This window comes from Tasmannia lanceolata, unplaced genomic scaffold (assembly GCF_043159265.1).
Source record: "Tasmannia lanceolata isolate RefF3 unplaced genomic scaffold, GAP_Taslan_0.1 ptg000013l, whole genome shotgun sequence".
Classification (NCBI taxonomy): domain Eukaryota; kingdom Viridiplantae; phylum Streptophyta; class Magnoliopsida; order Canellales; family Winteraceae; genus Tasmannia; species Tasmannia lanceolata.
Window position 1 is genome coordinate 43,488,434 of NW_027518690.1, and position 15,867 is coordinate 43,504,300.

Here is a 15,867-nt window from a genome sequence, read left to right on the forward strand (position 1 = left end):
ATTTGAGATATGGGTCATGACTAACAAATTGTTATGTTCATTTTGCAGATAGAATGCAGAAACTACGCCCATCCACGGCACCTATGCGCTAAATTTCGTTTCAGCACCGCTCCACACGAAAAGCATTGTGACCTGGTAATCCTTCACTTGAAATTTCTTGCTTTTTTAGTGCTTATGTTTTTAATATGCATCCTCCGATGCCCGTCATGAATTTTGTTAGTAGATTGATCTTTGCATAGTGAACGCAGTGCCACTGTTATGTCTGTGATAAAAGCGCCCCATGTGCCTATGGGCTACCAATGCTTCCGGTACCGATCATTGCCATTCTACTGATAAATTGGAAATATGGAGAATTCAAAGGAGAAGTTTCAAGCAAGGCAACATAGGAGCACCACCCATACAAAAGTCCACTGACACTACTCTCTCGATTACACCGCCCTTGCATAACTATGAACCAACTCTTTCTCCCTCTGGGTCTCTTGGCTTCAGCTCAATTTCTCTGTAATCCCCGCTCTCCAGATCGACTCAAGTCTGTGCCTGCTCAGTAAACAACATTGGTAAGCCGATTCCCACAAGTTACGGACATAAGCAGCGGTCAAAGTCACCTTTCTATGAAAGAAATAGAGATCAGTTTCCAAACATATCACATCAGTTGATGCCAGGGGGACAGAATATGCGTAAGGAGAGGGTTGGTGGTGGTACTTTAGGTCCTCAACTCACTCCTACCTGTTCAAAGTTTAAAAGAGTAGGATCTTCACGGCCTGCTTTTCCATCGATAAATCGGTCTGGATATTGTTCTTCTAATAACAATCAGATGTACACCCCAATATCACCAAGGAATCAATCTCTTCAATCTTTTCCAATGTCGCCCGACAACATTACCTCGGGAAAATGTCAGGAATTTCTTCTCGGCAATGAAACAGGACTTGATACTTTTCAGAACACAAATACCAACAACAGTTTCACAGATTTCCATCAGTGTACCGTCTCTTCTCAACCGCTAGCATTTAGTCAGTCTCTCCCTCAACCAAATGTCAACCAAAACATCTCTCTGTTCGAAAATCCTTCTCCAAATCCATCCAATCCAAATCCCTCGGATTTTGGTACTTGGTTAAATGATGCTTCACAGAGCAACCCAGAATATGTCTCAGCAGCGGACCCCCAACTTACTAGTGTTGAGCCATCAAAGGCATCAGAAGTCACCCAATGTCCACAGAACGCAACGGGATCTTCTGATTTTGACTTTGAAAGGTGGATGTCTTCTCTAGAGGAATCCATTCCAGAGTCCGCGACAGATCCAGTACTATCTCCGCTAGATTTTGCCGCATCTCAAGCCGCAAACTCTGACCCAGCGATGCTTTTGTACGAGTTTGAGAACCCATGGGGTGGTCTAGCACATGTTTAGTTGAGTAAATCCTTTTTTATCAGATCAGCTCTTGGATCAGGTGCAGTCTTTTTTCCCCTCTCTGTTTCCTGATTTATTTGCTGATTCTGAAAAGGGTATCTCTTAGAAGGCTTTCTTGGGTCGTACTTTGTTAAAGAAATACCTTTTCATTGTACAGCTTAGAAGGTGAAATGCATGTACTCTGGGACACGGTGTGCTCAATAATTGTATAGCGTGGTGATTTAACCGTGATTATACATCATGAATATTATTATTGTTATGTTACGAATATCTACTATGGTAATAACCAGTTGTAAACTTTTGATCCTCAGCATTTACAATCTTTAGATATCAGCATTTGTTAATACTCACTTTGTTGTGAATGTATCGTAAAATATTTACAGTTAATGGGAAGACTTGAGCGAACAAGAGAATAGCTTATAGAGAATCATTTTACCTAGAGCTTGGAGCCACACGTGCGTGTGCATGTGGCGGATGGGGTTGTCTATTCGGCGAGCCTTCACAGGACTGGCCCCACATCAAGTGAGGATCTTGTCTTTGATTAAGGCTGTCCAAAGGTTTTGGGAATAACACATCATAAGGGAAACGAAATATCCAATTAATTTTTCAGTGATCTAAGCGTGGGTAATGTAGACATGGGATCATCATTTTTTCAATGATATAAACCACTCATTTGTTGACCCAACACCTTTGATCGTGAAATATCGATTTCTGGTTGAACTATTGAACCCTGTGAATCATGTGAAAGTAGGAAATTACAAATTCAGGGATCAGAGTTTATTGGAACTAAACGTAGGAGTTTCATAAAACGTTCTTGGTGAAAGAAAATTGAGTAAATATGCCACTGAATGGAATTTTTTCCTCCAAATATTTTGATATTGGAGCTTTCACATTCCCTATATCGAGCATAATGAATCAAGCTTTAATCGGTTGTAATATGCAGTGTTAAGCAAGTGGTTGAATGGCTTGGATCACCAAACCCTTGTACATCACGTATACTTTTTATGAAGAAACAGAGGTGGCAAAGACATCCATATCTACCACCTAGGTCGTGGGCTCTCAATCTTTTAGTAAAAATTTTGCCATTTCAAGAAAAAAATATGGCTCATGGAATTATTGCAGATGTTTAAAATAAAGAGGGAGCTCTGTAGGCATGCTCTCATCCATCCATCTAATGACATTTAGGGGTCGTTTGGATACGCCGACTTTAGAATTCAGGTTTTAGTTTGAAAATAGTGTAAAAGAGGGTTTATGATCAGGCAGGTGTATGCTGTCCTGACAACGTTTCTTGGATTTTAAGTAAGAAATCCAGGTTTTTAGAAATCTCTCCCGCAACCGGAGATTTCTAAAAACTGGAAACCTGAGATGATCTGCTACTCTCTTGTTGACGAAAAAGAAGGACGAGAAATAAAAAAACGACAGCGAGTCCACTTCTTCTCTCGTCTCTCATCTACAATTTTGAAGAAATCCCGGATTCTAAAATCTGCGTATCCAAACGGCCCCTTAAGGAATCTCCTTCCATTATAAGCTTGCTCAAACTACCAAAATTTAAGGAATCCAGATTCCTTAATGGATTGCTCTCACTTCTGCCTCATTAGGGTCCTTGACTCTGATTAGACCTGATTTTCGGGATATAACAACCTATATACATGGTGACTCAACATATGAAAAGTTCGGATCATCCTATTAGGTGGGCCCTGAGTACTTTCTGAAAAAATTTTATGGACCGTGCACGCAGCATATAAAATCTCCACATATGTGTAATTTTGTAGTGCATTGCTCTTGTATTTAATTAGACACAAATCTTAAATGTTGTGACATAAACCCAATTTTGTGGGTACAAGTTAAATTTAACCAATTTTTTTGTGTAATTAAGTTTGTGTTGTTACCTTTGATATGTAGAGTGACTGCACATTATAGAAACCTTTATCGATCATAGGTTTGGAATCATCCTATGGAGAATATTTATGGCGTACAGTCTATTTAAATCGTGGCCCAACAAATGAATGGTTTGGATCATCCTATGAAGTGTGGGCCCTCTGTACTTTCTGAAAAAATAATGGACTTCACGCGTACAGCTTATAATGGGTCCACAATAGAATAGATGGATAACGATGCAAACATTTTCTTAGTCGGAAGATCTACCATTCAAATGCCAGATTACAAGACATTGAATGGGCCATGGCAAATGCAAAGTAAGCCCAAATGATGGACGGTCCACATTAAGAATCGTTCTAGAATACTCCGATGTGATGGACGATCCCAACTTGTTCGATGATCCAAACCTCTCATTTGTTGGCTCCGCCTCCAAAGGATTATCCTGACCATCCGATCTATAGACGGAAGACACCATATAATGGATTGAAGAGTTGGAATCATCCTGTAGGGATATTTTTTTGGTAAAGCCTAACAAATGAACGGTTTGGATCTTCGAACAAGGTGGGCCCTAATAAATCTACTGAATAGTGTGTTGCATCTGACAGCAGCCACCTCGTGAATGAAGACAAAATCTGCTGAACAGTAAGCCTGTGCGACTGCTGTCAGATGCGACCATCTGCAAAATGCCTTCTGCCATGGCCCCTAGCTAATCCCTCTAAAAAATAAATCAATTTTCACCATGACCCTATAAATTGGGTATTTTTTAGTGAACCTCCTTGAAGGTAGCTTTTCAACCAAAATCCCATCGAATATTTATTGATGACTAAATCATCCATCACTAAAGTTTAATATCCTTTCTCCTTCTATCTATTATATCCTTTGCTAAAGATAGAATTAAATAGTTAGAGGCTTAGGGCACCATTAAACATACCCCTAAAAGAAACAAATATGAATCAAGATCTCTCTAACTAGGAGTTGGGGAGTTAGCCAGGGAATTCTGCTATCTTTTATTTTTTTTCAATAACACCCACCCGTGAGTTATTCTCAAACGGCTAGAATGTCCAAGTTCCAGGCAGCTTTTCCATGGAAAAATAGAAAAATGAGAAAATATTCTAAAAATTTTAAAAGGGCAAAAATCCTAAAACCCCCTATTTAATAAATGGTCCAAGTCTGGACTCCAAGTACCATTTTATCTTAGAAAATGGCCAAAATGCCCCTATATCATGAGCAATGAAAAACAGCCTACATCCATTGGCGAGAACACAATCTTTCATATGAGAAAACAAAATACAAGGATTACAATGGGATCAATCTACAAACTCGTAAACCCACAACCATTTCCCTTGTATTCTTATTCAAGACCATAGCCAAGAGTAATCGGAGAAAAACCCAAGAGAAACTCTCTCTCTCTCTCTCTCTCCCTCTCTCTCTCTCTCTTAAGCCCCATCACACATGGATGTGATTTTTCTCTTTTATAAACCTAACCTAGCACCCCTTCTTTCTCTCTCCTAAACCATCACTGGCCTTCCAATGTACCAACTACACACCATCAAAATATCATGGCTACGACTCTACCTGTCTCAATCAACACGGCTAATGTGCTTGTAATTGTCAAATCTGGATAGGGATCTTTATCTGTCCTCCCCATTGTAGGAACTATCACCTCCTCGCCATCTTTGCCACTTGGAAGCACATCTTTGTACCAACTGCAAAAGACAACTTACACATGCTCAAGCTACTCTGTTTCTAACTAACCATCGAGATCTTAGGAACACTAGTTACCATATCCTGAACTAGACGATATAACTTGTCACACTTGGTATCCATCATCTTCTCCAGATTCTAATCCTTTAAACGCCTTCGCCAATCCTTATTGAACAAGGATGTCTTTTACGATCTACTTAGGGTGAAACTACCATTTTTGTTGACTTGCCGATGTTGAATTGGGTAGAAATCGATTTTACAGTCATCTCGATCATATCACCCACTTTGTGGAGCTCGACCTCAAACGAGAATCTCTCAAACAATCTCTCTACCTCAGATGATTGCTCTAACCAAGATCCAACCACAATACCCACAATCACTTCACTCGTGCTACAACCAGCGATCGCTCCAATCACAACTCTGATACCATTTTTTTCAGAAAATCCGTGGGGAAAATCCGATTCGATTATGCGCAAACAAACAAAAAAATATAAATAAAAGAAAACCACAACATGGACACCGAGGTTTTACGTGGTACAACTAAGAAATCTCTGATTTAATGTGGTATTAGAGCAGCCGATCACGGCCTTGTCCTGATTACAACAACACCCATCACAGTAAACCGGCACATAGCCTTGTTTGTGTACGACCAGCCTTACGACATCTAAAGGATCCCATTGCAAGAGGCTCCGTGAGCTATTCCAGTTGGCGCATCCACCATCCACCGCTTCCTTGCCTCCGGCAACCTTTGCTCTCATAGGCCACCCAAAGTTTGAAAATACTTTGATCATGGAGAACAGTTTCTTATGATCTTATTCCAAACCCACCCTTGACTTTAACAATGGCACCTCCTTCTCTCTTTACCCAAATGTGTCACCCCCAATTTGATATCTCCACTCTTTATTATGAAAAAATTGAGCTGAGAATCTTTCACTCTCAAAATTTATAAATTTCTGCCTTTTCCGTCGATATATTGTCACCTGATCCTAGCTAATAATTGTTGATATCAATCTCCAATTATTGCTCTCCTATCTAATTTTCATCTTCTCTCTATTTTTATCTTCCTTCCAAATCTTAATTCTCTTTTCTATTTTCTTTGTCGACCCGTTTCAGTTGAGGTACCTCTCTGAGGTGTGAGCCTGAAATGGTAGCTCTACTCAGTTGATGTGCCTCGGAGGTTTGTTCCATTGTGACCATTTTCTTAAAGATCGGTATCTAAAACCTACATATCCTTGAAGATCGATAGCTAAAATCGGTCCATGAAAACTCTCCCATGGACGTTAGAGTCCCATCAAGCTTATTATGGCTCATCTTCAAGGAGGCATCATCTTCGGCAACAGACAGAAATCATCGTCTTCAGCAACATCGGCACCATATATCAAGTGACATATTCGGCATATTGTTTATCTATATTCAATGTTGTGCATCAAATTAGGAATTTTAGTTGGCGAATTTTACCCTAATATCGAACGTATGTAGATTTTTCAATTCACATCTGTTTGATGGGGCATATTAGAGAATATCAAATCAGATAGATCTGACTGTTGGATCACCAACCATTAGATGAGAGGAGGGGTATCTAAGATAGATTTGGTAAATGGTTAAGATTAGGGTTCTCTTGATCTTATCTTCTTCTTATGCTTATCTGTGAGTGCTTATTTAAGCACATTTCAATGTTAATGTAATCAACCGAGATTAGTAGAAATCTCTGATTTAATACCTACATCCATAGGCGTGAACACGATCTGTCACTAAGAGAGAAAAAAAAATACAAGGATTACAACAGGATCAATCCGCTAAGTCACTAACCTGCACCCTTTCCCTTATCTTCTAATTCAAGACAATACGCAAGAGTAACCCGAGAAAAACCCAAGAAAACTCTCTCTCTCTCTCTCTCTCTCTCTCTCTCTCTCTCTCTCAAGCCCCACCACACATGGATGTGTGGTTTTTCCATTTTATAAACCTAACCTGGCCGTCGATCCATTCTTTCTCTCTCTTACTCGAAATAGGAAACCATCATAAACGAAGGAAGCCTCTCATTTGGAGATCTCCACTTGGAATGGGAAACAAGGCAACTTTTCTAACACTAGGGGTGTCATTTTGATCATTTTTTATTAAGTAGGGGTAATTTGATAATTTTCTAAGAAATAGGATATTTTGCTTATTTTATAAAAAAAATAGAGGTATTTTGGTCACTTTCTATAAAATAGTCGTGTTCTGGATATTTTCTAGGGAATGGCTAGCGTCCATCGCGAAAATCAACTGAGTAGAGCATGGCCATAGGTAATGGCTAGAGTTCCCTTAGCCGCCACAGGTTCCTGCTCGAACAGTTTCAGGTCACCTTGCTCTGCAATATGTACATCATGAATGCAGTCCATTCATTGTTTTGGATAGGCATGGCCTCCTCTAATGTCATATAGTCTCTTGTCTCATTGCTTTCGATTTATTGGTGGTTTTAATGTTGTTACGAAAAGAACAATAATATTTGATTAAGGATAAAAAAACATTAAGTTATTTAATGCAAATATTTGAGATAGAATCTTAGCTCTAACCAAGAAATTGTTAAGACTGATGATTTTGTGAACAGAAAGATAAAGAGATTCTTGTCAATGTATATCATTTCCTTGCGGAAGCAAACTATAAGAATATATTAGAACAGATCTAGAAAGATCTGACCGTTGGATCACTGGTGTGGTAGATTAGGCTACTTAGCATATGTAGTTTTTAGTTATGTATTTTGAATTTCATTGACCAAGGGAGGAGCCACAAGAGCGGCATTGGGAGTGTTTGATTTTCTCCCTCCTTGATGGGCATGATCTTGTTCTTTCTTCATCCGGGATGTACATTGATTATCCCGATGCCAGGTTGATCACCAAGTTCTCATTTCATTCTACTCCAATTTTTTGTCATTGAAAAAAAAAAAAAAAAAAACTTGGACATGTGTTTTCATGAAAATTACTTCTAAAAGTCTATAAACATAATGCAAAGGCACTGAAGAATTTTTATTTAATAAAGAACAGAAAGAAAAGTACAAAGACCAACTGAAAGAGATACCACACTAGGAACAAGCTTACATGAAAGAAAAGTTCAAGATGGGAGGGAGAAGAAACAAAGGAAGGGGAACACGGAACAAGCTTACATGAAAGAAAAGTTAAAAGATGGGAGGGAGAAGAAACAACGGGAGGGGAACAACCTAGATGGGCATACTATGTAGAAGTATGGTTTCAATGGTGAGGCCCGGCCCGAATCCAAAGAGAACACCCCAGTCGAGACCTTCGCCGGTGGTCTTCGATCCCTCCTCGCTAGACTTCTTCCTCATCTCATCCATTATAAATATCACACAGGCACTCGACATGTTTCCATATTCACTCAGCACTTTTCGACTGCAATGTAGTCTCTCCTGATCAAGATTAAGCTTGGCTTGAACATGATTGAGGATGGCGGGCCCACCTGGGTGGGCCACCCAAAAAACAGAATTCCAATCGGAAATCCCCAATGGGCCCAATGCCTCGGTTAGACAATTTTCGATGTTGGTAGCCACAATCGAGGGGAGATCTTTGCGCAATTGGAAAGTGAGGCCCACTTCGAGGAGTTGCCCGGCCACTGACCCTTCACTATTCGGTGCAATGGTTTGCCCGGCCCACACCAATTGAAACAAAGGCCTCTCAACATTCTCAATCGGATCGGCCCCCACAATTGCTGCCCCGGCCCCATCCCCGAAAATTGCACTAGCAACCAAGTGTTCTGGGTGGGAATGGCTGGGCCCACGGAAGAAAATGGCGGTAATTTCGGAGCAAACAACTAGCACGCGGGCCCCTTTGTTGTTCTCTGCGAGGTCCTTGGCCACACGAAAGGCAGTCCCACCACCAAAGCATCCTTGTTGGTACATCATGACACGTTTAACGGATGGATCGAGGCCTAGCATCATGACAAGTTGGTAGTCTGCGCTTGGCATGTCGACCCCACTAGTGGTACAAAAGACTAAGTGGGTGATCTTAGACATGGGCTGATTCCACTCTTTGATGGCCTTTTTTGAAGCTTCCATGCCCATTCTCGGCACCTCTTCTACTAGTAACTCTTGGCGTATGCTCAAAGAAGGCTCGGTGTAAGAGCATAAGCTTGGATTTTTTGCTATTATCTCTTCGTTTAAGAGTATGTGCCTCTTCTTAATCCCGGTACCTTTGCCTGCACCCACGCCAAGGAAAAATATCATGAGCCCTGTTTGGAGTCCAGGATTTTTCTGGAAGTTTGGAAAATAAATTATTTCTAAAATTTACTACTTTTTTTTACTCATGAAAAGAGGCATGAACTAATCCTATTCATTTTTACTTGGAGGAACCTTCGATTTAAGATAGTATGTATCCCTCTATATTAACCATAATCATATCATTTCCTTCTAAATCATGAAGGGCAATTTTGGCTACTATGAATTTTTTTTATTCATGATAATCAAGTGCCTCTAAGTGGTGAGAGAGGGATAGGGCGGGTGAAGTGGCTAATAATCAGGGAAAAAAATCATGAAACTAGTGTCGCCAAGTGATGAGAAGTGGCTAAAATCAAGAAACAAAAAACTATACCCAAAATAGGATCGACTTTTTCTTTATTTTTAGCCACCACCCGCCCTATGAAGTGGGCCCACTGTACTTATGAATATTGCTATGCTTCACATGCACAAAGCATATAAAAGCTCATGTGATAGGTAGACCTGGCAAAAGTGACCCGTGCCCGCGGGTCGACCCGACCCACCAGCAAATTTGCGGGCACGGGTCTGAGTTTTAGTGACCCGTCAAAACTAACCCGCGGGTCACCCAACCCGCAAAAACACAGGTCGGGTCGGGCACCCGCAAGTCACTTGGCTTTTTTAAGGGTGGTGATTTTTTTATGCTAATCTAGTTAGATGGCTTTTTTTCCTAATGCAAAGGATGGTGCTGTTGTCATGCTAATCTATTTTTTAAGGGTTTATGCCTGAATAGGTTATGGCTGGCACCATAGAATATAAATAGGTTGTGGCTAGCACCATAGGTTGATCCCAACCCTCCGATTTGAATGTTAGAGGGTTGATCACTTGATCCTAACCCTCTATAGATCGGAGGGTTAGGATCAACCTATTGAAATGATTTTTGGGGCACAACCTATTTAGGCTGTGGGCCATCTAATGGATGGTTTGGATAATCCCACGGTGCCGGCCATACCCCCCTCATCAAAATCCAGTAATAACATTTTCCAAAATAAACAACTGTTTGAATTTGCGGGTGACCCGCGGGTTGACCCGGCCCACCCGCAGGCCGCGCGGGTCACCTAAATTCTGACCCGCAAAAATGCGGGTCATCTCCTGACCCGACCCGTGTGACCCGCACCCGCATCACCCGTGGATTGACCCGGCCCGACCCACCCGTTTGCCAGGTCTAGTGATAGGTGCATAGCTTGGAATAAGCGGAACACTAAGGGCAAGTTTGGTTACCATGTTTTTTTCTTCATGATAAAGAAAAACTAGTGTCTCCAAGCGGTGAGAGAGGGGTAGAACCGATGAAGTGGCTAAAAATCAGGAAACTTGTGTCTCCTAGTGAGAAGTGGCTAAAATAAGGAAACAAAAAACTAAACTCAAAATAGGATTTACTTTTTATTGATTACTAGCCACTTCTCACACTCATCCCAAATTCATGCTCTCTCAAATCTCTTTCCTTCTAGCTCCCACCCTCCCTATCCCGCTCTCACCACTTGAAAACACTAATTTATCATGGAAAAAAATTCTGGCTGGCCGAAAAGATAAAAAAACTGACGGTTGTGAACAAGCGGACATGCTCTTATTTAGCGTCATCGTACAACAGAAGCGGACATGTCTACTTAAACCTTTTGACAAGAATTTTGCACGTAAGTCTCTCTCTCTCTCTCTATCTCTATTTTATATGGAGTGCGGGTGTGGTCCATTATTTTCAAGAAGTACTGTGGGGTCCACTTCATAGGATGATCCAAACGGTTCATTTGTTAGAAGAAAACTTAAATAGGTTGTACCGCGAAAATCATCTCCATAGGATGATCCTAACCCTCTGATCTATAGAGGGAATGCACATCGTATAAACCTCTATGATCGGAGGGTTAGGATCATCCTATGGATATAATTTACTTGGTACAACCTATTTAAGTTTTTGTCCAACAAATGAATGGTTTGGATCATCCTACTAAGTAGCGCCCACAGTACTTTTTGAAAAATACTGGACCTCGTGCCCACACTCCATATAAAATATCACTGAGGTAGATATAAAGCTAGTTATAACAATTTTTTGCATGTAACTTTACATGCAAATAAGATAGATGTAAACATTATTTGCATGTAAATTTGCATGCATAAAAACTTTAGGGGATTTGCTAGAGTCCATCGCAGAAGTCATTTGGCGGATGACCCGTTGCATGTGAGAGCAGCCACATAGGCTCACTTTTCAGCAGATTTTGTCTTCAAGGTGGCTGCTCTCACATGCGACAGGCCATCCGCGAAATTCCTTTTGCGATGGACGCTAGCAAAATGCTGATCTGTTTCTTTCTAAAATGGGTGTATAAAAACAAATTTTAATCATACATCCACTTTACCACCTACAAAATGGGCGTAAAATTTGTTTAGAGCCCATTTTATGCTGAAAGAAGGCTCTTTTATCCCTTTCTTTCAACTTAAAATGAACTCAAAAACAAATTTTACGCCCATTTCTACACTTAAAAATGAGCATAAAATTTGTTTTACGTCCATTTTACGTAGAAAGAAACGGAGTCAGCGTAACATGGGCGTAAAACAAATTTTAGTCATAAAATTTGTTTTATGCCCATTTTACATTAAGATAAATTAACAGAGCTTAATTTAGCAAAATTGAAAGATCAATATATATGCACACAAGTGTTATTTTGGCTCACATATTCGCTGGAACTTCTCCTTGAGGGCAGTCTCCTTATCAAACCCAGTGGCCTTAAAGTAGAAGTCAGGGTAATCTGTCTGTTCTATGATGTGATCCGGGTTCGCAGTGCCAATGGCAAGCACCGTTGCAGGCCCTTCCGACCTTTGAGCCTTCCTAATGCTCTCAACAGTCATCATCTTTCTCTTCTTCTGAAACTTACTAAAAGAGGGTTGCTGTGTTTTTAGAGAAAGCTAGAACTCAACCAATAAGAGAATGAAAGACAACTAGAATGGATGGATGGTTTTTCTCTATTTAGAGAAAGCTATAACTCAACCAATAAGAGAATGAAAGACAACTAGAATGGATGGATGGTTTTTTCCTCTATTCTCTTCTCTATTTATATGCTAATGCTGTGATTTTCCCACATGGGTTACTGGTGTAGACGTGTAGTTAGATAAAACAATGGAGTACTCGTTGATGGGTCCCTCTGATATACCATATACTTTAATGACATTAATTTCTGTAACATATATAGTATGTTAGTAAGAAAAGGTGGGCTTGTGAGACTTTTAGCAACACACTTGGGATGGCAACCACAGCCATAAGTCCCAGCTGGAACGGATTTTAGTGGTTGGGCGGTAGTAAATTCTTATAACATGAATCTCTTTATTTTTGTTAGTTACTAAAGCGCACCAGTTATTTGTCTTGAATAACTCTTAATAATTTTCTCACTTTTTTATCCTTAATTAAAGATAAATGTGTTAGAAAATATTTTCAAAATAAAGGGAAAAGAAAAGTAGTTTTACTTTTTTTAAATGGGTTTTCCAAAGTGTTTTGCAAAAGGCTTGTAGAGACTGTAGGAAGAAGATACAGTGCCACAAATATAGGCTACATTCCACATCCTAGATTAATATTTCATAACTGTACTTAGCTTCCCTGAGATACCACTAACCCACTAACAAATGTAAAGTAAACACCTTACACAATTCCAAAATAAAAAACTAAGTCACTAGAACATTAACTCCAAAAAGAGTAGATTTCCAATATAGAATAGTCAATGTAGCAGCTCCTAATGTAGTAGAATTTCAATGTAGGAACATCAATGGTTGCATGGCATGCTCCATGCATGTAGTGTGTTCCAAGAAAAGTCAAGTGGTCAAGCTTATATTTCCAACGGATACTTAAAGTTTAGTCCCATATTTGAAGTTGAGATGTGAGGAGAGAACCTTGTAAAGCATCTCTCACACCTTGTTGTTGGTTTAATTGTAGTAAGCTTTGAGTGGTGGGCCAACGAAAGGCGCACTTGCTGTGGGTTGTAGAGCGCTAGTGGCACTTTTTAGCACGTACACTTTGCACAAGAATTGTAGATAAAACACACCACAACACAATACGTAAATTGTGATTTCTATAATGTTTGCTTCGTTCTCTTTGCATTGTGATTCTCTTTCACCTTGTTTCACGGTAGACAGACTAAGCTTCTCATTAGGTTTGCCAAATTTAAGGGTGATTCAGGTCTGTATACTTTGTGAGTGCATTACACCAATAGACACCAATCACTATAACTTTGAGGCAATTCATGGAAACCCATTGCCCACCTATGCCACCTGTTCTTCATCTGGTGAGGTGAAAATTGTCTTAGTGAAAGCCACAATGGCTACGCTCCTTGAAGCATCTTATTTTACAGCTCCACCACAAGTCCACAACCGACTAAATTTCCAACCAATACAATGTTCTAAGGGTAGCAACATTAAAACAACCAATAAAGAGAAATAAATAAAAAGTCAACAGCTCTCCTTCCAAAAACTATCTTCTTCCTTAAACTTAATTCTTTATTTTCACCTTGAAAAGATCTCACTTAAGAAAGAAAGGTAGTCCCACCTATTAAATAGGTTGTGCCCCAAAATATTTCCATCGGATGATCCTAACCCTTCCTAACCCTCCGATCTGTAGAAGATTCCATAAATGATTTTTGGGGCACTTCATATTCAGATCAGAGGGTTAGGATCATCCTATGGAAATGATTATTGGGGCACAACCTATTTACGTTGTGCCCAAACAGATGAACGGTTTGCATCATCATATGGAGTGGGCCGTACCTACTTGTATTAGCTGATTGGATCAATGTTGATTTACGGGGTACAACCTATTTATGTTATTAGCTGGTTTTGGCTCCAGGGGCGGAGCCAGGAATTTACACGGGCGGTGCTAATTTCCAATAAAAAATTTCCAAGGTAACTAATTTCCCTGTTTGGATCAATGATGATTTACAAGATTCATGTTATTTTTCCACTTTCGTTTTTGAAAATTACTAGATTTCATGCGCACACACCATATAAAAATCTCTTAAAACTGAAAGATGGATGAGTTTAGTTATCCTTGAAAAACAAAATTCCAAATTAGAAGGCGGGCGTTGTGATTGCAACCTTGGATAAAATGACAAAAATATCTTATTCCACAAGTCAATATTCAAAGAGTGTGTTCCTGTGATAGCAAAATGAAGAGTGTATTCCACAAGTCATCTTGGATGAAGCTTGATGGCTTTCAAAGTCCTCGTGCCGATACAGGTCCGGGAAGACAGCTCAGCCCATGGTACAAAAACTCATCGAGACAACTCAAAACTCATTCTTGTTGACTCAAGTCGCTTGTAAAGCGAGTTGACTCGCTCTTAACTAGGCAGGCATGAAAAAAAAAAAGAATTGACCACACCAAAAGTTTGAAACTCACGATCTCATCTTTAGGAAAAATCATAGAAACTAATTAGGGGGGGGGGGGGGAGAGATTTTCACTAATCTTTGAAGAATTTTGGAGATTTTCACTAATCTTGGATGATTTACAATAGAGCTCAAGGTGTGCTTATATTGAGCACATACATGATAGACATAGAAAGAGATCAAGCAGACTATGGAAAGAGATAATAATGGAATATTCTAATCCAATCTACTTACTAATTAAATCTAGCTGCCTATTCTAGTGGGTTGCCTCATTAACCAACTTGCCTAATCTCCCACAAAAAGATCTAACGGTGAGATCTACACCTAATCTAACGGTGGATCTCACATATTCTAACATGCCCCCTCAAACGTATATGGATTGAAAATCGAGATACGTTTGATTACAATAAAAATCCCCAATATGAAAAATAAAAACCTCCACTTGAAATTTTTATAGGAAAATAGAATCCTATGATTTGAGCACGCTGATGAATTTTGATGATGAATATCCCTTGATGTTATAATATCCTGATATTGTTAATAAAACGCCGCTTGTTGATATGCCGCCAAGGGGGCTTATAAAAGCCAATGGATCATAGATCCTAGAGAAGACTCAAGCTTCGATGGACGAGTAATAATGAGTGACTACGGATCAATGCCGGAATGGGCAAGAAATGATGGGTCACTATGGACCGATGCCGGAATGGGCAAGAAAAGGGTGGGTCACTATGGACCGATGCCAGAATTGGCAAGAAAAGGGTCACTATGGACCGATACCAGAATGGGCAAGATTGCCGGAATGGGCAAGAAATGGGTCACTATGGACCAATACCGAAATGGGCAAGAAATGGGTCATTATGGACCAATGTCGGAATGGGCAAGAAATGAGTCACGATAGACCAATGTCAGATCATGGACAAATGCCGAAATGGGCAACAAAGAAGAGAGAAAAAAAAAAGATTAGTGGTAATTAATGGCTTGCGGCAAATACGAAACTTCGCAAAAGAAAAATTGGGACATTGGAAGGATTTTTTTTTTATTTTTTATCAAGAGGATGTGTGCATATCAAATATGGAGGTATGCATTTTTCGCATATGATAAGCCAAGAGGGAAGTAGAAAAAGAAAATGAATTGGAATAGGTGCCACCATTAAAATCATATGGATTGGAAAAAGGTAAATGATAAGGGAAGGGGGTGCCATCACCAAATCAAGGTTTATTGCATAAAAGCTGTGAGTGAAAATACCAGCCGTCAAACCCACTCATTTCTATGGGAAGTTGCGGATTTC

The 15,867-nt window shown here is 39.9% G+C and overlaps 1 protein-coding gene across 1 annotated transcript; it reads right to left on the bottom strand.

Annotated features, from left to right (window-relative positions):
- Positions 1-7,965: 7,965 nt before the first annotated feature.
- On the bottom strand, positions 7,966-12,169 carry LOC143889213 (chalcone synthase-like). Its single transcript, XM_077393396.1, has 2 exons — positions 11,888-12,169; positions 7,966-9,172 (listed from the first exon to the last, which is right to left on the bottom strand). Exons 1-2 carry the CDS (start codon positions 12,063-12,065, stop codon positions 8,181-8,183), a joined length of 1,170 nt encoding a protein of 389 aa, XP_077249511.1. The 5' UTR covers positions 12,066-12,169; the 3' UTR covers positions 7,966-8,180.
- Positions 12,170-15,867: the final 3,698 nt, after the last annotated feature.